This window comes from Musca autumnalis, unplaced genomic scaffold, assembly GCF_047663935.1.
Source record: "Musca autumnalis isolate F117 unplaced genomic scaffold, ASM4766393v1 scaffold_1, whole genome shotgun sequence".
NCBI classification, from domain to species: Eukaryota; Metazoa; Arthropoda; class Insecta; order Diptera; family Muscidae; genus Musca; species Musca autumnalis.
The window spans coordinates 193,192,210-193,216,460 of NW_027411644.1; the positions used below are offsets into that span (position 1 = coordinate 193,192,210).

Consider the following 24,251-nt stretch of genomic DNA (forward strand, 5'->3'; position numbering starts at 1 on the left):
GAGCCCATAAATGAAGGCTCCTTCATAGGAGCATATGAAGGTTCCTTTATAGGAGGCTATGAAGGCTCCTTTATGGGAGCCTATAAAGGCTCCTTTATAGCAGCCTGTAAAGGCTCCTTTATAGGAGTCTATAAAGGCTCCAATGAAAACTCCTTTATAGGAGCCTACAAAGGCTCTATAGGAGGACACACACAAACGTGGATTTTTTTTAAAAATTTAGGTGACCTTTCAAAGCTCCCCAAACATGATTTTTTTAAATAATTTTAGAGCACCTTTCAATGAATTTTTTAAATAATTTTAGGTGGGCTTTCAAAGCTGCACAGACGTGGATTTTTTAAATAATTTTAGAGCTCCCTTTCAAAGCTCCCCAAACATGGGGAGCAACTTGTAAAGCTTCACAAACGTGTGGATTTTTTAATACTCTTAGATGATCTTCCAAAGCTCCACAAACGCGGATTTTTTCAGTAATTTTAGGTGACCTTTCAAAGCTCCACAAACATGGATTTTTTTCAATAATTTTAGGTGACCTTTCAAAGCTCCACAAACGTGGATTTTTCAATAATTTAATGTGATTTTAATTTAAATAATTTTTGGATTTTTTAAATAATTTTTGGTAGCTTTAAAATAATTTTAAAAAATTTTTGGATTTTTTAAATAATTTTAGGTGACTTTAAATTATTTAAAAAATCCACGTTTGTAAAGCTTTGGAGGGCCCTTCAAAATTATTTAAAAAATCCACGTTTATAAAGCTTTGGAGGGCCCTTCAAAATAATTTAAAAAATCCACGTTTGTAAACCTTTGGAGGGCCCTTCAAAATTATTTAAAAAATCCACGTTTGTAAAGCTTTGGAGGGCCCTTCAAAATTATTAAAAAAAATCCACGTTTGTAATGCTTTGGAGGGCCCTTCAAAATTATTTAAAAAATCCACGTTTGTAAAGCTTTGGAAGGTCCTTCAAAATTATTTAAAAAATCCACGTTTGTAAAGCTTTGGAAGCTCCTTTAAAATTATTTAAAAAATCCACGTTTGTAAAGCTCTGGAAGGTCCTTCAAAATTATTTAAAAAATCCGCGTTTGTAAAGCTTTGGAAGGTCCTTTAAAATTGTTTAAAAAATCCACGTTTGTAAAGTTTTGGAAGGTCCTTTAATTGTTTAGAAAATCCACGTTTGCAAAGTTTTGGAAGGTCCTTCAAAATTATTTAAAAAATCCACGTTTGTAAAGCTTTGGAAGGTCCTTTCAAATTATTTAAAAAATCCACGTTTGTAAAGCTTTGGAAGGTCATTTGAAATTATTTAAAAAATCCACGTTTGTAGAGCTTTGAAAGGTCTTTTAAAATTGTTTAGAAAATCCAAGTTGGTAGAGCTTTGAAAGGTCTTTTAAAATTATTTAAAAAATCCACGTTTGAAGAGCTTTGGAAATCTGTTAAAATTATTTAAAAAATCCACGTTTGTAGAGCTTTGAAAATCTTTTAAAATTATTTAAAAAATCCACGTTTGTAGAGCTTTGAAAGGTCTTTTAAAATTGTTTAGAAAATCCACGTTTGTAGAGCTTTGAAAGGTCTTTTAAAATAATTTAAAAAAAAAAATCCACGATTGTAGAGCTTTGAAAGGTATTTTAAAATTATTTAAAAATCCACGTTTGTAAAGGTTTGGAAGTTCCTTTAAAATTATTTAAAAATCCACGTTTGTAAAGGTTTGGAAGTTCCTTTAAAATTATTTAAAAAATTCACGTTCGTAAAGCTTTGAAAGGTCCTACAAAATTATTTAAAAAATCCACGTTTGTGAAGCTTTGGAAGGTTATTTAAATTCATTTAAAAAATCCACGTTTGTAAAGCTTTGGAAGGTCCTTAACAATTATTAAAAAAATCCACGTATGTAAAGCTTTGAAAGGTCCTTTAAAATTATTTAAAAATACACGTTTCTAAATTTTTGGAAGGTCATTTAAAATTATTTAATAAATCAACGTTTGCAAAGATTTGGAAGTTCCTTTAAAATTATTTAAAAAATCCTCGTTTGTAAAACTTTGTTTGTAAAGTTTTGTTTGTAAAGCTTAACATTATTTTAAAAATTCATGTTTGTAAAGCTTTGGAAAGTCCTTTAAAATTATTTTAAAAAATCCAAGTTGTAGAGCTTGGAAGGCCCTTTAAAATTGTCATCAGCCCTAGATATCGTCATACGCACCTTATCTGCTCCTGATGATAACAAAACCATTCTAACCACACTTTCTGACTAAAATCATACCACGAAAATGAAACTTTTACTATAGATACAATTTTTTTTATTTAGTCATCCTCCGGAGCGGCATTTATTCATTCACTTATTCTTAACTAAATAGTCTGAAGTCTTTTATTATTAGTTTATGATTCTTTCGATTGAATTTATCACCAAAGTGCAAAGTATGAATAAATAGAGAGAAACAGCAACAACAACAAAGATTACTATGTAAAGCTACGACGACTACGACAACAATTATGATAATTCGAAAGAGATGCATTTTGTGTGTGATGTGGGTGGGTGTTTATCAAAAAAACTACTTGATATCGTTGTTGCATTCTGTCAGTCAGTCATTTTATGCCTGGTCATGGAATGGCATATGGGCACAGGCAACCGAAGACACATCTGAAAAGGCGCATGGTGCGCTGCTGTTGCATTTTATGATCAACTTTAGTTTGAAAGAATTTTAAGTGAGTGTATGTGTGTGTGCGTGTTTTTGATAATATTATTTGAGGAGGAGTAGAAGAACTGGAAAACAGCGTGGGCTCTACCACAGCACAATCTAAGTGCTGCTGCATTCAATTGCAGCATTTCAATACAAAAAAAAAACAAGAACAACGAAAACATAAAATAATAATAATAAGAACATTAGCCTCAGAATTGGCCTAAGTCCACAAACATAAAAACCAGCGTGATTTTGTTATTTTTTTATTTGACTATAGGAGTGTGTGTGTTGCGAGATTGTGACAGGTCCAGTCAGGCCAGTTAGCCCCCAAAGCAAGTGATCTTAGTTTTGAATAAGAAAGAATATGTGCATGTGTGTGTGTGTGTGCAAGCAAGATTGTCATAGATCATAAAAATTGTGTTTTTATGTGACAAATGTTGTTTTTTCTTCATTTGTTTGCTGATAAGTTCCATATGGTGGAGGTCGAATTTGTGTGTGAGTGTTTTTTGCTAACGATAAAATTATGAATGAAGAAGATTTTTGTATGTTTTTATGACCACTTTAAATGCCGTAAAGTATTGGTAATAATTTTCAATATTTTTTTGAAGTTTTATATGCTATGGGAGATTTAGTTTGGGAGATAAATTTCTTAATTATACCCTTCAGAGATAAGTTATCGGATTCCTTAATGGCAACACTTGAATTAATATAAAATATGTAAACAAAATTTAGGAAAACCGATATCTACGAAGAAATTAACACTTTATACGAGAAACAAAGTAAACGGAATTTCGGTGGGATATGTGGGGGACTTTACTAGATATAATTTTTCAAATACAACTCTAGATCATGACAGTTCAAGGAAGGCTGGTATAGGCTGGTATCAGGCCTTTATAGGATCCTATTATGGACTTTTTATGGGCTCCTATCAAGAAAGCTTTATGGGATCCTCCTTGATAGGAGCCTATAAGGACCCCAACAACGAGCCATTAATTGCTCCTCTTAAGGTTCTTAAGTTTCTCTTAAGGCTCCTATCAAGGAGCCTTTATAGGCTCCTATCAAGGAGCCTTTATAGGCTCCTATCAAGGAGCCTTTATAGGCTCCTATCAAGGAGCCTTTATAGGCTCCTATCAAGGAGCCTTTATAGGCTCTTATCAAGGAGCCTTTATAGGCTCTTATCAAGGAGCCTTTATAGGCTCCTATCAAGGAACCTTTATAGGCTCCTATCAAGGAACCTTTATAGGCTCCTATCAAGGAGCCTTTATAGGCTCCTATCAAGGAACCTTTATAGGCTCCTATCAAGGAACCTTTATAGGCTCCTATCAAGGAGCCTTTATAGGCTCCTATCAAGGAACCTTTATAGGCTCCTATCAAGGAGCCTTTATAGGCTCCTATCAGAGGGGCTTTATAGGCTCCTATCAAGGAGGATTTATAGGCTCCTATCAAGGAGGCTTTATAGGCTCCTATCAAGGAGGCTTTATAGGCTCCTATCAAGGAGCCTTTATAGGCTCCTATCAAGGAGCCTTTATAGGCTCCTATCAAGGAGCCTTTATAGGCTCCTATCAAGGAGCCTTTATAGGCTCCTATCAAGGAGCCTTTATAGACTCCTATCAAGGAGCCTTTATAGGCTCCTATCAAGGAGCCTTTATAGGCTATTATCAAGGGCCTTTATAAACTCGTGTAAAGCAGTCGTTATAAGCTCTCATAAACAAGTCTTTATAGACATCTAAGAAGGACCCATATGCTCCTTAATAGGAACATGTCGGAGATTTTGTAGGCTCCTATCTAGGACCCTTTATAGGCTCTTATGAAAGAATATTTATAGGCTCATACCATGGAGCCTTTATAGGTTCCTATCAAAAAGACTTTACAGGCTCCCATCCAGGAGCCTCAATGTACTCCTAAGAAGGAGCCTTTTTAAGTTTCCACGAAGAAGCTTCTTTAGGACTTAACATTGAGCCTTTAGACTTCTAGTAAGGAACCAAGATGCTTTATAGGCTCCTATAAATATGTCTTTATTAAAAGGAAACTTTGCAGGCTCACATAATAATTTTAGAAGAAATTTCAAAGCTCCTCAAATGTGAATTCTTTAAATAATTTGAGAGGATCTTCTAAAGCTCCATAAACGTGGATTTTTTAAATAATTTTAGAGCAACCTATAAAGCTCCACAAACGTGGATTTTTTAAATAATTTTAGAGCAACCTATAAAGCTCCACAAACGTGGATTTTTTAAATAATTTTAGAGCAACCTATAAAGCTCCACAAACGTGGATTTTTTAAATAATTTTAGAGCAACCTATAAATCTCCACAAACGTGGATTTTTTTAAATAATTTTAGAGCAGCCTTTAAAGCTCCAAAAGCGTGGATTTTTTAAATAATTTTAAAGCACCTTTCAAAGCTACACAAACGTGGATTTTTTAAATAATTTTAAAGCACCTTTCAAAGCTACACAAACGTGGATTTTTTAAATAATTTTAAAGCACCTTTCAAAGCTACACAAACGTGGATTTTTTAAATAATTTTAGAGCAACTTTTAAAGCTCCACAAACTTGGAATTTTTAAAGCTTCACAAACGTGGATTATTTAAACAATTTTAGAGGATATTTCAAAGCTCCATAAACGTCAATTTTTTAAATAATTTTAGAGCGACTGGTAAAGCTCGAAAAACGTGGATTTTTTAAATAATTTTAGAGCGACTTGTAAAGCTCCAAAAACGTGGATTGTTTAAATAATTTTAGAGCAGCCTTTAAAGCTCCACAAACGTGGATTTTTTAAATAATCTTATACCAAACTTTAAAGCCCCACAAACGTGTATTTTTTAAATAATTTTAGAGCAACCTATAAAGCTCCATAAACGTGGATATTTTAAATAATTTTAGAGCAACCTTTAAAGCTCCACAACCTTGGATTTTTAAAATAATTATAGAGCAACCTTTAAACTCCACAAACGTGGAATTTTTAAAGCTCCAGAAACCTGGAATTTTTTTAGCAATTTTAGAGGATCTTTCAAAGCTCCACAAACGTGGATTATTTAAATAATTTTCAGTGTCCCATAACTTCGTTCTCCACCTTTCTATGTCAATGATTATTTGGAACATTGCAAAACCCATTGTTTTTTTTTACTCAAAGAACGCTTAACTCTGCAGCATTCTTTGACTGATAAGATAACCAAATGAACAGCAGCAGCTGAAAGTCAAGCAAAAATTAATTTCACTTGTTTTTGTTTACCAACTTTATTTTGTTGTTGTTGTTAGCTGGCATATAAATATTCATAAACCTAAATTAGATCTTTAGAGTAAGTAGTTCCAATATAATCATCATTAGCCTCTGCACCATCATTCGCATGCCCATCATTATCGCGGTTTTATCTCTGTGGCGTTGTTACAATTTAAAAGAAAATTACAAATGTTGTGTGTTGTTTTGCACTACAAAACAAAAACAACAAAAACAAAATTGAAAACATTACGCCAAGAATTGATACGAAGGTCATTTTGATTGCATTTTTGTTGTTGCTGTCTGTGGCTGTGTTGTCTGTTCTTTTTTTGTGGCCCAAAGTAGTTAAATCGCTTAAATCTCGCTCTCTATGTGTGTCTGGAAAACTTATCTGCATTAACAAGTCAGTCAGTACGTTAGTCAGTCACTCAGTTAGCCAGTATAACGACGTTATGTAGCTCAAAATGTATAACAATTCGTCACTTTGCTGTTCGTTCAGAATACAATGCGGCAGCATGTAGAATGTGTGTTTCGATGGATGGACTGTGGTTGCGTCTGTCATGATTTGGCTTAAGTGGAAAATACCGCAAATCATACAGTTTTGTGATTTAAATTTATGAACTTTCAGCATTTTGTATGCAAAATAAAGCAGTGCAAAATAAATAACAACAAACGAGTCACAATCACTTTTTTGTTGGTTTTTTTTTGTTTATTTGATTCAATTCACTTTTCCAACAAATTTAACATATGCCACCAGCTTGTGAACAGTGTGAGTGAAAAGTAAAGAATCATCAGAATATAAATGTCAAATTGTTTAAAACGTCGGATTTTTAAATAATTATAGAACAAGCTTTAAAGCTCCACAAATGTAGATTTTTTAAATAATTTTAGAACACCCTGGGCCCAAAAACGTAGATTGTTTATCTAATTTTAGAGCAATCTTTAAGGTTCCACAAACGTGGATTTTTTAAAGAATTTTAGGGCACCCTTTAAAGCTCCACAAACGTGGATTTTTTAAAGAATTTTAGGGCACCCTTTAAAGCGCCACAAACCTGGATTTTTTAAATAACTTTAGAACACCCTTTAGGGCTCCACAAACGTGGATTTTTAAACTAATTTTAGAGCAACCTTTAAGGCTCCAACAAACGTGAATTTTTTAAAGAATTTTAGAGCACCCGTTAAGGCTCCACAAACGTGGATATTATAAATAATTTTAGGCTCCACAAACGTGGATTTTTTAAATAATTTTAGGCTCCACAAATGTGAATTTTTCAAATAATGTTAGGCTCCAAAAACGGGGATTTTTTAAATAATTTTAGAGCACCCTTTAATTCTCTACAAACGTTGATGTTTTAAATAATTTTAGAGTACCCTTAAAGGCTCCGCAAACGTGGCTTTTTTAAATAAGGCTCCACAAACGTGGATTTTTTAAATAATTTGAAGCACTCTTTAAGGCTCCACAAACGTGGATTTTTTAAAATAATTTTAGATCATCCTTTAAGTCTCTACAAACGTGGATATTTTAAATAATTTTAGGCCCAACAATTGTGAATTTTTTAAATAATTTTAGGATCTACAAATGTGGATTTTTTAAATAATTTTAGACCACCCATTAGCGCTCTACAAACGTGGATGGATTTTTTAAATAATTTTAGGGCACCCTTAAAGCCTTCACAAACGTGGATTTTTTAAATAATTTTAGGGCACCCTTAAAGCCTTCACAAACGTGGATTTTTTAAATAATTTTAGAGCCCCGTTTTAAGGCTCCACAAATGTGGATTTTTTTAATAATTTTAGAGCCCCCTTTTAGGCTCCACAAACGTGGGTTTTTTAAATAATTTTAGGCTCCACAAATGTGAATTTTTCAAATAATGTTAGGCTCCAAAAACGGGGATTTTTTAAATAATTTTAGAGCACCCTTTAATTCTCTACAAACGTTGATGTTTTAAATAATTTTAGAGTACCCTTAAAGGCTCCGCAAACGTGGCTTTTTTAAATAAGGCTCCACAAACGTGGATTTTTTAAATAATTTGAAGCACTCTTTAAGGCTCCACAAACGTGGATTTTTTAAAATAATTTTAGATCATCCTTTAAGTCTCTACAAACGTGGATATTTTAAATAATTTTAGGCCCAACAATTGTGAATTTTTTAAATAATTTTAGGATCTACAAATGTGGATTTTTTAAATAATTTTAGACCACCCATTAGCGCTCTACAAACGTGGATATTTTAAATAATTTTAAGCTCCACAAACGTGAATTTTGTAAATAATTTTAAAGTACCTTTAAGGCTCTTCAAACGTGGATTTTTTAAATAATTTTAGGGCACCCTTAAAGCCTTCACAAACGTGGATTTTTTAAATAATTTTAGGGCACCCTTAAAGCCTTCACAAACGTGGATTTTTTAAATAATTTTAGAGCACCCTTAAAGCCTTCACAAACGCGGATTTTTTAAATAATTTTAGAGCACCCTTAAAGCCTTCACAAACGCGGATTTTTTAAATAATTTTAGAGCACCCTTAAAGCCTTCACAAACGCGGATTTTTTAAATAATTTTAGAGCACCCTTAAAGCTTTCACAAACGTGGATTTTTTAAATAATTTTAGAGCACCCTTAAAGCCTTCACAAACGTGGATTTTTTAAATAATTTTAGAGCACCCTTAAAGCCTTCACAAACGTGGATTTTTTAAATAGTTTTAGAGCACCCTTAAAGCCTTCACAAACGTGGATTTTTTAAATAATTTTAGAGCACCCTTAAAGCCTTCATAAACGCGGATTTTTTAAATAATTTTAGAGCACCCTTAAAGCCTTCACAAACGCGGATTTTTTAAATAATTTTAGAGCACCCTTAAAGCCTTCACAAACGTGGATTTTTTAAATAATTTTAGAGCACCTTTTAAAACTCCACCTACGGAGTATCGTTCTGGGATATTATGTAGGATTTGATTCAGGATTTTAGAATAATAGTATAAATTTGTTACTACTTTGTGTGCACTTTTGCCCACTACTGTATCACCGCTTGCTGACTTTTTTTGCAATTGTATTTGTAGGCATTTTTTTCGGTATTTTATCACCGGAAGTTGTTTTGGTCTACATATTCAAACATATTTTTTTGTTTATCCGACAAACAAACACATCCGAATTTAAGAAAACAAAAACAAAGATGTCACATGTTTGTGGCTGTGAATGTGTGTTTATGCATAAAATGTTTTATTAAACATTTCGTTTTTTTTTGTTGTGAAATAATTGGCCGTTCAGATACGGCGTTCGCCTTTTTTGAAAGAGAGAAAAAAAGAAAAACTACAATAACAAAATCTCATGAAAGTGACATTTAAATTATTAAATCCCCCGACTGCTCGCTGCACATGTGACAATCCTCTGCAATCTCATCACTGATTTGCATGACATAATTTCACTTTTCATTCACTTTGCAAATTGTCGTTCCTTTTTTTCTGCGTTTTTTTTTTTTGAAAAGATTTATGAATGAAAGAGATTTTATGGTTCTCTGCAGTGTGGTTTTTGTTTTATGATGTAAATTTCTTTCAATTAAATGTTTGTTGTTTTTAGATTTTGCTTCAAATACAATAACAAAGTAGTGTCTTAATTATATGGTACTTAAGAACACGTCATATTCTAAAAATATTTCGTCCAATATCTAGAATATGTTATCAGCCTTTTTTCTTTGAGAATTTAGGTAAATAAATCTGTCTCTTTTTGTTGTGCGAACAATTTCGAAACCGAATTCGATAAGCTTTATGCAAAGCAATTAGTCATTTTTTAAGTTCTAGAGGTTTCGTTGTTTGTTTTATTGTTAACCAGACAGAAGGTCTTTATGCGGAATTCTATAGGTATAATACTTTTATGAGGTCTTCTAAGGACAGAATTATTAAAAAAATCAACTTTTGGGGCCTTTAAAGGGCCCTCTTAAATTATTTCAAAAATCAACGTTTGTGGAGCTTTAAAGGGCCCTCTAAAACTATTTGTGGAGCTTTAAAGGGCCCTCTAAAATTATTTCAAAACTTCACGTTTGTGGAGCTTTAAAGAGCCCTCTAAAATTATTTCAAAACTCCACGTTTGGGGAGCTTTAAAGGACCCTCTAAAATTATTTCGATAATCTACGTTTGTGGAACTTTAAAGGGTCCTCTAAAATTATTTCAAAACTCCACGCTTGTGGAGCTTTATAGGACCCTCTGAAATTATTTCAAAATTCCACATTTGGAGCTTTAAAGGACCATCTAAAATTATTTCGAAAATCCACGTTTGTGGAGCTTTAAAGGGCCCTCTAAAACTATTTAAAAATCCGCGTTTGTGGAGCTTTAAAGGGCCCTCTAAAATTATTTCAAAACTTCACGTTTGTGGAGCTTTAAAGAGCCCTCTAAAATTATTTCAAAACTCCACGTTTGGGGAGCTTTAAAGGACCCTCTAAAATTATTTCGATAATCTACGTTTGTGGAGCTTTATAGGACCCTCTGAAATTATTTCAAAATTCCACATTTGGAGCTTTAAAGGACCATCTAAAATTATTTCGAAAATCCACGTTTGTGGAGCTTTAAAGGACCCTCTAAAATTATATCAAAAATCCACGTTTGTGGAGCTTTATAGGGCCCTCTAAAACTATTTAAAAATCCGCGTTTGTGGAGCTTTAAAGGGCCCTCTAAAATTATTTCAAAACTTCACGTTTGTGGAGCTTTAAAGGGCCCTCTAAAATTATTTCAAAACTTCACGTTTGTGGAGCTTTAAAGGACCCTATAAAATTATTTCAAAAATCCATGTTTGTGGAGCTTTAAAGGGTCCTCTAAAACTATTTAAAAAATCCGCGTTTGTGAAGCTTAAAAGAGCCCTCTACAATTATTTCAAAAATCCAAGTTTGTGGAGCTTTAAAGCGTCTTTTAGGATAATTAAAAAATTCACGTTTGTGTAGCTTTTAAAGGGTGTTCTAAAATTATTTAAAAAATCCACGTTTGTGTAGCTTTTAAAGGGTGTTCTAAAATTATTTAAAAAATCCACGTTTGTGTAGCTTTTAAAGGGTGTTCTAAAATTATTTAAAAAATCCACGTTTGTGGAGCTTTATAGGTTGCTCTAAAATTATTTTAAAGGTACCACGTTTGTGGAGCTTTATAGGTTGCTCTAAAATTATTTAAAAAAATCCACGTTTGTGGAGCTTTATAGGTTGCTCTAAAATGATTTAAAAAACCCACATTTGTGGAGCTTTATAGGTTGCTCTAAAATTATTTAAAAAATCCACGTTTGTGGAGCTTTATAGGTTGCTCTAAAATTATTTAAAAGACCCACATTTGTGGAGCTTTATAGGTTGCTCTAAAATTATTTAAAAAATCCACGTTTGTGGAGCTTTATAGGTTGCTCTAAAATTATTTAAAAGACCCACATTTGTGGAGCTTTATAGGTTGCTCTAAAATTATTTAAAAAATCCACGTTTGTGGAACTTTATAGGTTGCTCTAAAATTATTTAAAAAATCCACGTTTGTGGAGCTTTATAGGTTGCTCTAAAATTATTTTAAAGGTACCACGTTTGTGGAGCTTTATAGGTTGCTCTAAAATTATTTAAAAAAAATCCACGTTTGTGGAGCTTTATAGGTTGCTCTAAAATTATTTAAAAAACCCACATTTGTGGAGCTTTATAGGTTGCTCTAAAATTATTTAAAAAATCCACGTTTGTGGAGCTTTATAGGTTGCTCTAAAATTATTTAAAAAACCCACATTTGTGGAGCTTTATAGGTTGCTCTAAAATTATTTAAAAAATCCACGTTTGTGGAGCTTTATAGGTTGCTCTAAAATTATTTAAAAGACCCACATTTGTGGAGCTTTATAGGTTGCTCTAAAATTATTTAAAAAATCCACGTTTGTGGAGCTTTATAGGTTGCTCTAAAATTATTTAAAAAATCCACGTTTGTGGAGCTTTATAGGTTGCTCTAAAATTATTTAAAAAATCCACGTTTGTGGAGCTTTATAGGTTGCTCTAAAATTATTTAAAAAATCCACGTTTGTGGAGCTTTATAGGTTGCTCTAAAATTATTTAAAAAATCCACGTTTGTGGAGCTTTATAGGTTGCTCTAAAATTATTTAAAAAATCCACGTTTGTGGAGCTTTATAGGTTGCTCTAAAATTATTTAAAAAATCCACGTTTGTGGAGCTTTATAGGTTGCTCTAAAATTATTTAAAAAATCCACGTTTGTGGAGCTTTATAGGTTGCTCTAAAATTATTTAAAAAATCCACGTTTGTGGAGCTTTATAGGTTGCTCTAAAATTATTTAAAAAACCCACATTTGTGGAGCTTTATAGGTTGCTCTAAAATTATTTAAAAAATCCACGTTTGTGGAGCTTTATAGGTTGCTCTAAAATTATTTAAAAGACCCACATTTGTGGAGCTTTATAGGTTGCTCTAAAATTATTTAAAAAATCCACGTTTGTGGAGCTTTATAGGTTGCTCTAAAATTATTTAAAAAATCCACGTTTGTGGAGCTTTATAGGTTGCTCTAAAATTATTTAAAAAATCCACGTTTGTGGAGCTTTATAGGTTGCTCTAAAATTATTTAAAAAACCCACATTTGTGGAGCTTTATAGGTTGCTCTAAAATTATTTAAAAAATCCACGTTTGTGGAGCTTTATAGGTTGCTCTAAAATTATTTAAAAGACCCACATTTGTGGAGCTTTATAGGTTGCTCTAAAATTATTTAAAAAATCCACGTTTGTGGAGCTTTATAGGTTGCTCTAAAATTATTTAAAAAATCCACGTTTGTGGAGCTTTATAGGTTGCTCTAAAATTATTTAAAAAATCCACGTTTGTGGAGCTTTATAGGTTGCTCTAAAATTATTTAAAAAATCCACGTTTGTGGAGCTTTATAGGTTGCTCTAAAATTATTTAAAAAATCCACGTTTGTGGAGCTTTATAGGTTGCTCTAAAATTATTTAAAAAATCCACGTTTGTGGAGCTTTATAGGTTGCTCTAAAATTATTTAAAAAACCCACATTTGTGGAGCTTTATAGGTTGCTCTAAAATTATTTAAAAAATCCACGTTTGTGGAGCTTTATAGGTTGCTCTAAAATTATTTAAAAGACCCACATTTGTGGAGCTTTATAGGTTGCTCTAAAATTATTTAAAAAATCCACGTTTGTGGAGCTTTATAGGTTGCTCTAAAATTATTTAAAAAATCCACGTTTGTGGAGCTTTATAGGTTGCTCTAAAATTATTTAAAAAACCCACATTTGTGGAGCTTTATAGGTTGCTCTAAAATTATTTAAAAAATCCACGTTTGTGGAGCTTTATAGGTTGCTCTAAAATTATTTAAAAAACCCACATTTGTGGAACTTTATAGGTTGCTCTAAAATTATTTAAAAAAATCCACGTTTGTGGAGCTTTATAGGTTGCTCTAAAATTATTTAAAAAATCCACATTTGTGGAGCTTTATAGGTTGCTCTAAAATTATTTTAAAAAATCCACGTTTGTGGAGCTTTATAGATTGCTCTAAAATTATTTAAAAAACCCACATTTGTGGAGCTTCATAGGTTGCTCTAAAATTATTTAAAACATCCACGTTTGTGGAGCTTTATAGGTTGCTCTAAAATTGTTTAAAAAACCCACATTTGTGGTGCTTTATAGGTTGCTCTAAAATTATTTAAAACATCCACGTTTGTGGAGCTTTATAGGTTGCTCTAAAATTATTTAAAAAACCCACATTTGTGGAGCTTTATAGGTTGCTCTAAAATTATTTAAAAAATCCACGTTTGTGGAGCTTTATAGGTTGCTCTAAAATTATTTAAAAAATCCACATTTGTGGAGCTTTATAGGTTGCTCTAAAATTATTTAAAAAAATCCACGTTTGTGGAGCTTTATAGGTTGCTCTAAAATTATTTAAAAAACCCACATTTGTGGAGCTTTATAGGTTGCTCTAAAATTATTTAAAAAATCCACGTTTGTGGAGCTTTATAGGTTGCTCTAAAATTATTTAAAAAATCCACATTTGTGGAGCTTTATAGGTTGCGCCTTTTAAAATTACTTAAAAATCTGCGCTTGTGTAGCTTTAAAGGGTTTTTTGAAATTATTTAAGAAATCCGCGTTTGTGTAGCTTTCAAAGGGCCCTCTAAAATTATTTCAAAAATCCACACTTGTAGAGCTTTAAAGGGCCCTCTAAAGTTTTTAAAAAAATCCAAGTGTGTGGAGCTTTATGGGACCCTCTAAAATTATTTCAAATATACACGCTTGTAAAGGGTATTTTAAAATTATTTAAAAAAAAAACACTTTTATGTAGCTTTAAGGGTCTTTTAAAATTGTTTAAAAAATCCACGTTTGTGTAGCTTTAAAGAGTATTTTAAAAAATTTTAAAAAAATATATATTTGTGTTACTTTAAAGGGTCTTTCAAAATTATTAAAAAAATCCGTGTTTGTGTAGCTTTCAAAGGACCCTCTAAAATTATTTCAAAAATCCACATTTGTAGAGCTTTAAAGGGCCCTCTAAAGTTTTTTAAAAAATCCAAGTGTGTGGAGATTTATAGGGCCCTCTAAAATTATTTCAAATATACACGCTTGTAAAGGGTCTTTTAAAATTATTTAAAAAATTCATTTTTTTGTAGCTTTAAAGAGTCTTTTAAAATTATTTAAAAAATCCACGTTTGTGTAGCTTTAAAGGGTGCTTTAAAATTATTTAAAAAATTCACGTTTGTGTAGCTTTTAAAACTATTTAAAAAATCCAAGTTTGTGTAGCTTAAAAGGATCTTTAAAAATTATTTTAAAACTCCACGTTTGTGCAGCTTTAAAGGGTCTTTTAAAATTATTTAAAAAAAACCAAGTTTGCGTAGCTTTAAAGGGTCTTTTAAAAGATTTTAAAAAATCCATGCTTGTGTAGCTATAAACGGTCTTTTAAAATTATTTAAAAAATACACGTTTGTGGAGCTTTAAAGGGTCTTTTAAAATTATTTAAAAAAAATCCAGGCTTGCGTAGCTTTAAAGGGGCTTTTAAAATTATTTAAAAATCCATGTTTGAAAGGTCGTCTAAAATTAGTGAAATATTCACGTTTGCGGAGCTTTGAATGATCTTCTAAGATTTAAAAAAAATCCACGTTTGATGGTCTCTTCTTTAGTTAGAAAAGATCTTCTAGACAAATGGTATTCCAGACATAAAGTCTATTGAGATTTCGTAGATAGAAAGCGAAGATATAATTTATGTTTAATTTGTACTTAAATTTCCCCGAATTTCAACTTTTAAAAAATCATAAAAATGTACACCTTTTTCCCATTCATAAATAATGAATGTATGAAGCAGTGAAACTATCATCAATATATGGGATGGGAAAACGGGAAGACACCAATATGTGCGGCATCTTCTAAATGCTATGGTATATTTTTGTGTTTCTTAAAGATAAAAAATGAAAACCAAAAAAATAATAAAACAAAAACAACAAACAGAAAAGAAAATCATGTACAGATAATGCTACATGTTCTTCCCCTTACCCCACCTTCTCAACACCTTTCAAAGAGCAGTGCTTACCTTTTGATGTTAAGCGTTCTATGTTTACCAAGATTCACAATTCAAATAAAACCACTCGATAATTCCCATTGATGAAGAAGATGGGGGTAAGGAAAAGAAGAAGAGTAAGAAAAAAAAACACAAAACTATTTACATGAGATCAATATTTACATGAAAACACGGTTACGAGGAAGTGTGCATTTACAGCCAAAATTTTTGGAGCATTTTATAGATTGCGTTTTTGGGCTTAACGGAAGATGTGCCCTTTTTCGAAAGGTAATTGTCGCTTTTTGATCATCATCTTCAATTTAATGATGATGCATATTTTGGAAATAAATAAAAAAAAAACATTCGAAAAATCATAAAAAATATTAACATTTTCATTCATGATTTTTATTCAGTTTCCCATACGTGCTGTTTTGGCGCGTTGGCCCAAAGTATCTCCACAATGTCTGCCATTAGGCTTTTGGTAGTGAATTTCTTGGGATGAGCTGAAACAATTTTCATAAACAAACACATTCATTTCATACACATGTTCGAAGAAATGTTCAATGAAAACCTATAAATTGAGGTACACTGGCGTTGATGGAGAAACAAATTCCCATATTTTGTTGTTTTTTTTTGTTTTCTGAAAAGTAAACAAAATTAATAGCTTATTTGCAAATAATAAACACAGTTGTAAACAACGAAAGCATGGGCCATGGCTCTCAAGCGCCAAATAAGAGAGTCGAAATTGCATTAATTGCAGGCAGGTACACTGAGAAAAAAACACAACAATATATAATTAAAAAAATCCACGTTTGTTGAGCTTTAAAGGGTCCCAAAATATTATTTAAAAAATCCACGTTTGTGGAGCTTTAAATTGCCCCCAAATATTATTTAAAAAATCCACGTTTGTGGAGCTTTAAATTGCCCCCAAATATTATTTAAAAAATCCACGTTTGTGGAGCTTTAAATTGCCCCCAAATATTATTTAAAAAATCCACGTTTGTGGAGCTTTAAATTGCCCCCAAATATTATTTAAAAAATCCACGTTTGTGGAGCTTTAAATTGCCCCCAAATATTATTTAAAAAATCCACGTTTGTGGAGCTTTAAATTGCCCCCAAATATTATTTAAAAAATCCACGTTTGTGGAGCTTTAAATTGCCCCCAAATATTATTTAAAAAATCCACGTTTGTGGAGCTTTAAATTGCCCCCAAATATTATTTAAAAAATCCACGTTTGTGGAGCTTTAAATTGCCCCCAAATATTATTTAAAAAATCCACGTTTGTGGAGCTTTAAATTGCCCCCAAATATTATTTAAAAAATCCACGTTTGTGGAGCTTTAAATTGCCCCCAAATATTATTTAAAAAATCCACGTTTGTGGAGCTTTAAATTGCCCCCAAATATTATTTAAAAAATCCACGTTTGTGGAGCTTTAAATTGCCCCCAAATATTATTTAAAAAATCCACGTTTGTGGAGCTTTAAATTGCCCCCAAATATTATTTAAAAAATCCACGTTTGTGGAGCTTTAAATTGCCCCCAAATATTATTTAAAAAATCCACGTTTGTGGAGCTTTAAATTGCCCCCAAATATTATTTAAAAAATCCACGTTTGTGGAGCTTTAAATTGCCCCCAAATATTATTTAAAAAATCCACGTTTGTGGAGCTTTAAATTGCCCCCAAATATTATTTAAAAAATCCACGTTTGTGGAGCTTTAAATTGCCCCCAAATATTATTTAAAAAATCCACGTTTGTGGAGCTTTAAATTGCCCCCAAATATTATTTAAAAAATCCACGTTTGTGGAGCTTTAAATTGCCCCCAAATATTATTTAAAAAATCCACGTTTGTGGAGCTTTAAATTGCCCCCAAATATTATTTAAAAAATCCACGTTTGTGGAGCTTTAAATTGCCCCCAAATATTATTTAAAAAATCCACGTTTGTGGAGCTTTAAATTGCCCCCAAATATTATTTAAAAAATCCACGTTTGTGGAGCTTTAAATTGCCCCCAAATATTATTTAAAAAATCCACGTTTGTGGAGCTTTAAATTGCCCCCAAATATTATTTAAAAAATCCACGTTTGTGGAGCTTTAAATTGCCCCCAAATATTATTTAAAAAATCCACGTTTGTGGAGCTTTAAATTGCCCCCAAATATTATTTAAAAAATCCACGTTTGTGGAGCTTTAAATTGCCCCCAAATATTATTTAAAAAATCCACGTTTGTGGAGCTTTAAATTGCCCCCAAATATTATTTAAAAAATCCACGTTTGTGGAGCTTTAAATTGCCCCCAAATATTATTTAAAAAATCCACGTTTGTGGAGCTTTAAATTGCCCCCAAATATTATTTAAAAAATCCACGTTTGTGGAGCTTTAAATTGCCCCCAAATATTATTTAAAAAATCCACGTTTGTGGAGCTTTAAATTGCCCCCAAATATTATTTAAAAAATCCACGTTTGTGGAGCTTTAAATTGCCCCCAAATATTATTTAAAAAATCCACGTTTGTGGAGCTTTAAATTGCCCCCAAATATTATTTAAAAAATCCACGTTTGTGGAGCTTTAAATTGCCCCCAAATATTATTTAAAAAATCCACGTTTGTGGAGCTTTAAATTGCCCCCAAATATTATTTAAAAAATCCACGTTTGTGGAGCTTTAAATTGCCCCCAAATATTATTTAAAAAATCCACGTTTGTGGAGCTTTAAATTGCCCCCAAATATTATTTAAAAAATCCACGTTTGTGGAGCTTTAAATTGCCCCCAAATATTATTTAAAAAATCCACGTTTGTGGAGCTTTAAATTGCCCCCAAATATTATTTAAAAAATCCACGTTTGTGGAGCTTTAAATTGCCCCCAAATATTATTTAAAAAATCCACGTTTGTGGAGCTTTAAATTGCCCCCAAATATTATTTAAAAAATCCACGTTTGTGGAGCTTTAAATTGCCCCCAAATATTATTTAAAAAATCCACGTTTGTGGAGCTTTAAATTGCCCCCAAATATTATTTAAAAAATCCACGTTTGTGGAGCTTTAAATTGCCCCCAAATATTATTTAAAAAATCCACGTTTGTGGAGCTTTAAATTGCCCCCAAATATTATTTAAAAAATCCACGTTTGTGGAGCTTTAAATTGCCCCCAAATATTATTTAAAAAATCCACGTTTGTGGAGCTTTAAATTGCCCCCAAATATTATTTAAAAAATCCACGTTTGTGGAGCTTTAAATTGCCCCCAAATATTATTTAAAAAATCCACGTTTGTGGAGCTTTAAATTGCCCCCAAATATTATTTAAAAAATCCACGTTTGTGGAGCTTTAAATTGCCCCCAAATATTATTTAAAAAATCCACGTTTGTGGAGCTTTAAATTGCCCCCAAATATTATTTAAAAAATCCACGTTTGTGGAGCTTTAAATTGCCCCCAAATATTATTTAAAAAATCCACGTTTGTGGAGCTTTAAATTGCCCCCAAATATTATTTAAAAAATCCACGTTTGTGGAGCTTTAAATTGCCCCCAAATATTATTTAAAAAATCCACGTTTGTGGAGCTTTAAATTGCCCCCAAATATTATTTAAAAAATCCACGTTTGTGGAGCTTTAAATTGCCCCCAAATATTATTTAAAAAATCCACGTTTGTGGAGCTTTAAATTGCCCCCAAATATTATTTAAAAAATCCACGTTTGTGGAGCTTTAAATTGCCCCCAAATATTATTTAAAAAATCCACGTTTGTGGAGCTTTAAATTGCCCCCAAATATTATTTAAAAAATCCACGTTTGTGGAGCTTTAAATTGCCCCCAAATATTATTTAAAAAATCCACGTTTGTGGAGCTTTAAATTGCCCCCAAATATTATTTAAAAAATCCACGTTTGTGGAGCTTTAAATTGCCCCCAAATATTATTTAAAAAATCCACGTTTGTGGAGCTTTAAATTGCCCCCAAATATTATTTAAAAAATCCACGTTTGTGGAGCTTTAAATTGCCCCCAAATATTATTTAAAAAATCCACGTTTGTGGAGCTTTAAATTGCCCCCAAATATTATTTAAAAAATCCACGTTTGTGGAGCTTTAAATTGCCCCCAAATATTATTTAAAAAATCCACGTTTGTGGAGCTTTAAATTGCCCCCAAATATTATTTAAAAAATCCACGTTTGTGGAGCTTTAAATTGCCCCCAAATATTATTTAAAAAATCCACGTTTGTGGAGCTTTAAATTGCCCCCAAATATTATTTAAAAAATCCACGTTTGTGGAGCTTTAAATTGCCCCCAAATATTATTTAAAAAATCCACGTTTGTGGAGCTTTAAATTGCCCCCAAATATTATTTAAAAAATCCACGTTTGTGGAGCTTTAAATTGCCCCCAAATATTATTTAAAAAATCCACGTTTGTGGAGCTTTAAATTGCCCCCAAATATTATTTAAAAAATCCACGTTTGTGGAGCTTTAAATTGCCCCCAAATATTATTTAAAAAATCCACGTTTGTGGAGCTTTAAATTGCCCCCAAATATTATTTAAAAAATCCACGTTTGTGGAGCTTTAAATTGCCCCCAAATATTATTTAAAAAATCCACGTTTGTGGAGCTTTAAATTGCCCCCAAATATTATTTAAAAAATCCACGTTTGTGGAGCTTTAAATTGCCCCCAAATATTATTTAAAAAATCCACGTTTGTGGAGCTTTAAATTGCCCCCAAATATTATTTAAAAAATCCACGTTTGTGGAGCTTTAAATTGCCCCCAAATATTATTTAAAAAATCCACGTTTGTGGAGCTTTAAATTGCCCCCAAATATTATTTAAAAAATCCACGTTTGTGGAGCTTTAAATTGCCCCCAAATATTATTTAAAAAAATCCACGTTTGTGGAGCTTTAAATTGCCCCCAAATATTATTTAAAAAATCCACGTTTGTGGAGCTTTAAATTGCCCCCAAATATTATTTAAAAAATCCACGTTTGTGGAGCTTTAAATTGCCCCCAAATATTATTTAAAAAATCCACGTTTGTGGAGCTTTAAATTGCCCCCAAATATTATTTAAAAAATCCACGTTTGTGGAGCTTTAAATTGCCCCCAAATATTATTTAAAAAATCCACGTTTGTGGAGCTTTAAATTGCCCCCAAATATTATTTAAAAAATCCACGTTTGTGGAGCTTTAAATTTCCCCCAAATATTATTTAAAAAATCCACGTTTGTGGAGCTTTAAATTGCCCCCAAATATTATTTAAAAAATCCACGTTTGTGGAGCTTTAAATTGCCCCCAAATATTATTTAAAAAATCCACGTTTGTTGAGCTTTAAATTGCCCCCAAATATTATTTAAAAAATCCACGTTTGTGGACCTTTAAATTGCCCCCAAATATTATTTAAAAAATCCACGTTTGTGGAGCTTTAAATTGCCCCCAAATATTATTTAAAAAATCCACGTTTGTGGAGCTTTAAATTGCCCCCAAATATTATTTAAAAAATCCACGTTTGTGGAGCTTTAAATTGCCCCCAAATATTATTTAAAAAATCCACGTTTGTGGAGCTTTAAATTGCCCCCAAATATTATTTAAAAAATCCACGTTTGTGGAGTTTTAAATTGCCCCCAAATATTATTTAAAAAATCCACGTTTGTGGAGCTTTAAAGAGTCCCCAAATATTATTTAAAATATCCACGTTTGTGGAGCTTTAAATTGCCCCCAAATATTATTTAAAAAATCCACGTTTGTGGAGCTTTAAATTGCCCCCAAATATTATTTAAAAAATCCACGTTTGTGGAGCTTTAAATTGCCCCCAAATATTATTTAAAAAATCCACGTTTGTGGAGCTTTAAATTGCCCCCAAATATTATTTAAAAAATCCACGTTTGTGGGGCTTTAAATTGCCCCCAAATATTATTTAAAAAATCCACGTTTGTGGAGCTTTAAATTGCCCCCAAATATTATTTAAAAAATCCACGTTTGTGGAGCTTTAAATTGCCCCCAAATATTATTTAAAAAATCCACGTTTGTGGAGCTTTAAATTGCCCCCAAATATTATTTAAAAAATCCACGTTTGTGGAGCTTTAAATTGCCCCCAAATATTATTTAAAAAATCCACGTTTGTGGAGCTTTAAATTGCCCCCAAATATTATTTAAAAAATCCACGTTTGTGGAGCTTTAAATTGCCCCCAAATATTATTTAAAAAATCCACGTTTGTGGAGCTTTAAATTGCCCCCAAATATTATTTAAAAAATCCACGTTTGTGGAGCTTTAAAGAGTCCCCAAATATTATTTAAAAAATCCACGTTTGTGGAGCTTTAAATTGCCCCCAAATATTATTTAAAAAATCCACGTTTGTGGAGCTTTAAATTGCCCCCAAATATTATTTAAAAAATCCACGTTTGTGGAGCTTTAAATTGCCCCCAAATATTATTTAAAAAATCCACGTTTGTGGAGCTTTAAATTGCCCCCAAATATTATTTAAAAAATCCACGTTTGTGGAGCTTTAAATTGCCCCCAAATATTATTTAAAAAATCCACGTTTGTGGAGCTTTAAAGAGTCCCCAAATATTATTTAAAAAATCCACGTTTGTGGAGCTTTAAATTGCCCCCAAATATTATTTAAAAAATCCACGTTTGTGGAGCTTTAAAAGGTCCCCAAATATTATTTAAAAAATCCACGTTTGTGGAGCTTTAAAGGGTCCCCAAATATTATTTAAAAAATCCACGTTTGTGGAGCTTTAAAGGGTCCCCAAATATTATTTAAAAAATCCACGTTTGTGGAGCTTTAAAGGGTCCCCAAATATTATTTAAAAAATCCACGTTTGTGGAGCTTTAAAGGGTCCCCAAATATTATTTAAAAAATCCACGTTTGTGGAGCTTTAAAGGGTCCCCAAATATTATTTAAAAAATCCACGTTTGTGGAGCATTAAAGGGTCCCCAAATATTATTTAAAAAATCCACGTTTGTGGAGCTTTAAAGGGTCCCCAAATATTATTTAAAAAATCCACGTTTGTGGAGCTTTAAAGGGTCCCCAAATATTATTTAAAAAATCCACGTTTGTGGAGCTTTAAAGGGTCCCCAAATATTATTTAAAAAATCCACGTTTGTGGAGCTTTAAAGGGTCCCCAAATATTATTTAAAAAATCCACGTTTGTGGAGCTTTAAAGGGTCCCCAAATATTATTTAAAAAATCCACGTTTGTGGAGCTTTAAAGGGTCCCCAAATATTATTTAAAAAATCCACGTTTGTGGAGCTTTAAAGGGTCCCCAAATATTATTTAAAAAATCCACGTTTGTGGAGCTTTAAAGGGTCCCCAAATATTATTTAAAAAATCCACGTTTGTGGAGCTTTAAAGGGTCCCCAAATATTATTTAAAAAATCCACGTTTGTGATGCTTTTAAGGGTCCCCAAATATTATATAAAAAACCACATGTGTGGAGCTTTAAAGGGTCCCCAAATATTATTTTAAAAAATTTCGTTTGTGGAGCTTTAATGGGTCTCAAATAGTTTTTTTAAGTCCACGTTTGTGGAGCTTTTTAAAAGGTGGTCTTTTTGCTATAGAAGACCTCATTAATTCCACCTGTTTGCCTTATCCTGAAAATCTTCCATCTATTTAAATCTCTCCTTAGTTTCAAAAAAGACTAAATGTTATTTTTTCTTCTTTTCCAGATGTCTTCCCATAAATATGGAATTGGGGATATGTAAAACGGAATTACCACCGACGACAAAATTTATGTTGCCCACAACATCACCGGCGGCTTCATTCTTTGAGAAATCTCATCATTCGTCTCACCACCACCATCATCATTTGGATACCAGCAACTTTAGTGATATTTTAAATTTTCCCAATAATTATTTATTTAATAAGGCCAACAACAATAGTAACAACAACATTACAACAAATTGTGATAATACAAATTCCACGTCACAATCACAACTGTCTTCCAATTCCAGCAGTACCACCAACTCCACCATCAGTACAATGCGTCTAAAAAAGAATCGCAAAGTAACATTTCTTCCCAATTTAATTGAGGTAAGTCGAGTTTTTTTATTTATTTTTTTATTTTTAGTTTTATATATTAGGAATTACTTTTTTATTTATAATTTATTTATGGTTTTAGATTTTTATCTAGAAATGTTTTACGGTTGTTATTGCCAGTTTGATGGCCATGTTTTGTTTTGTATCATTTGTTGTTGTTGTCGTAGTTTAAAATTGTAATTGTCATCACGTTTACAAGTTAAGGTGCAATTTCCATATACAAGCTGACAGTAGTGTTAAACGATGATCGAATTGATTGACATTGTCAATAAATGTCGGATTGAATGGTTTTTTGTACTTGTTTAATTTGTTTAATGGTTTTTCAAAACCTAAGGATAATTTTACAACATTTTTCTATTCTCTCCTCATATTCATACATTAGGTTTTTAGTAGAGAGGGAGAAGAAAATAATAGGGTGGTTAAATGACCGTACAGAAACGTGGGTATCAAACTACCGCCAAAAGCGGTCAAAAAATGTTTTCGATAACACTGTGTGTAATTTTTTGAGTCATGGAAAATTAACCATATTCTGACACCGCAGCGTGATAGAGGACGAAGAACCGTTCCTAGAATGTTCATATGCTTTACAAATTGTTTACTGAGATCTTCGGTAAATTGTTGTAGTTGTTAGTGTTCTTGAATTTTGAACGGTTCGGTATCTATTGACCAGAATTGGAGAAAACTCTATAAAAATCGAATATTTTCTAAAGTTTTTTGCTATTTTGACCTTTAAGAACCGTTCATCGAGATTTCAGATGTTCCTGAAAGTTTTTTACCGAAATCTTTGCATTATCTTAAATTATTCTGGTTGATTGTATTCTTGAATTTTGAATGGTTTAGTTTCTATGGAGCAGAAATCGAAAAAAGATGATAAAAATAGCATTTATTTTCCTATTTTGACCTTAAGAGCCA

The 24,251-nt window shown here is 31.9% G+C and overlaps 1 protein-coding gene across 1 annotated transcript in view; it reads left to right on the forward strand.

Annotated features, from left to right (window-relative positions):
- Nucleotides 1-24,251, forward strand: part of pnt (ETS transcription factor pointed) — a 487,180-nt gene that overhangs the window by 46,946 nt on the left and 415,983 nt on the right. Inside the window, exon 3 of the mRNA XM_073959416.1 lies at nt 22,970-23,333. Coding sequence (XP_073815517.1) covers nt 22,986-23,333 — 348 coding nt within the window. The 5' untranslated portion in view covers nt 22,970-22,985. The remainder of the gene's footprint in view (nt 1-22,969; nt 23,334-24,251) is intronic.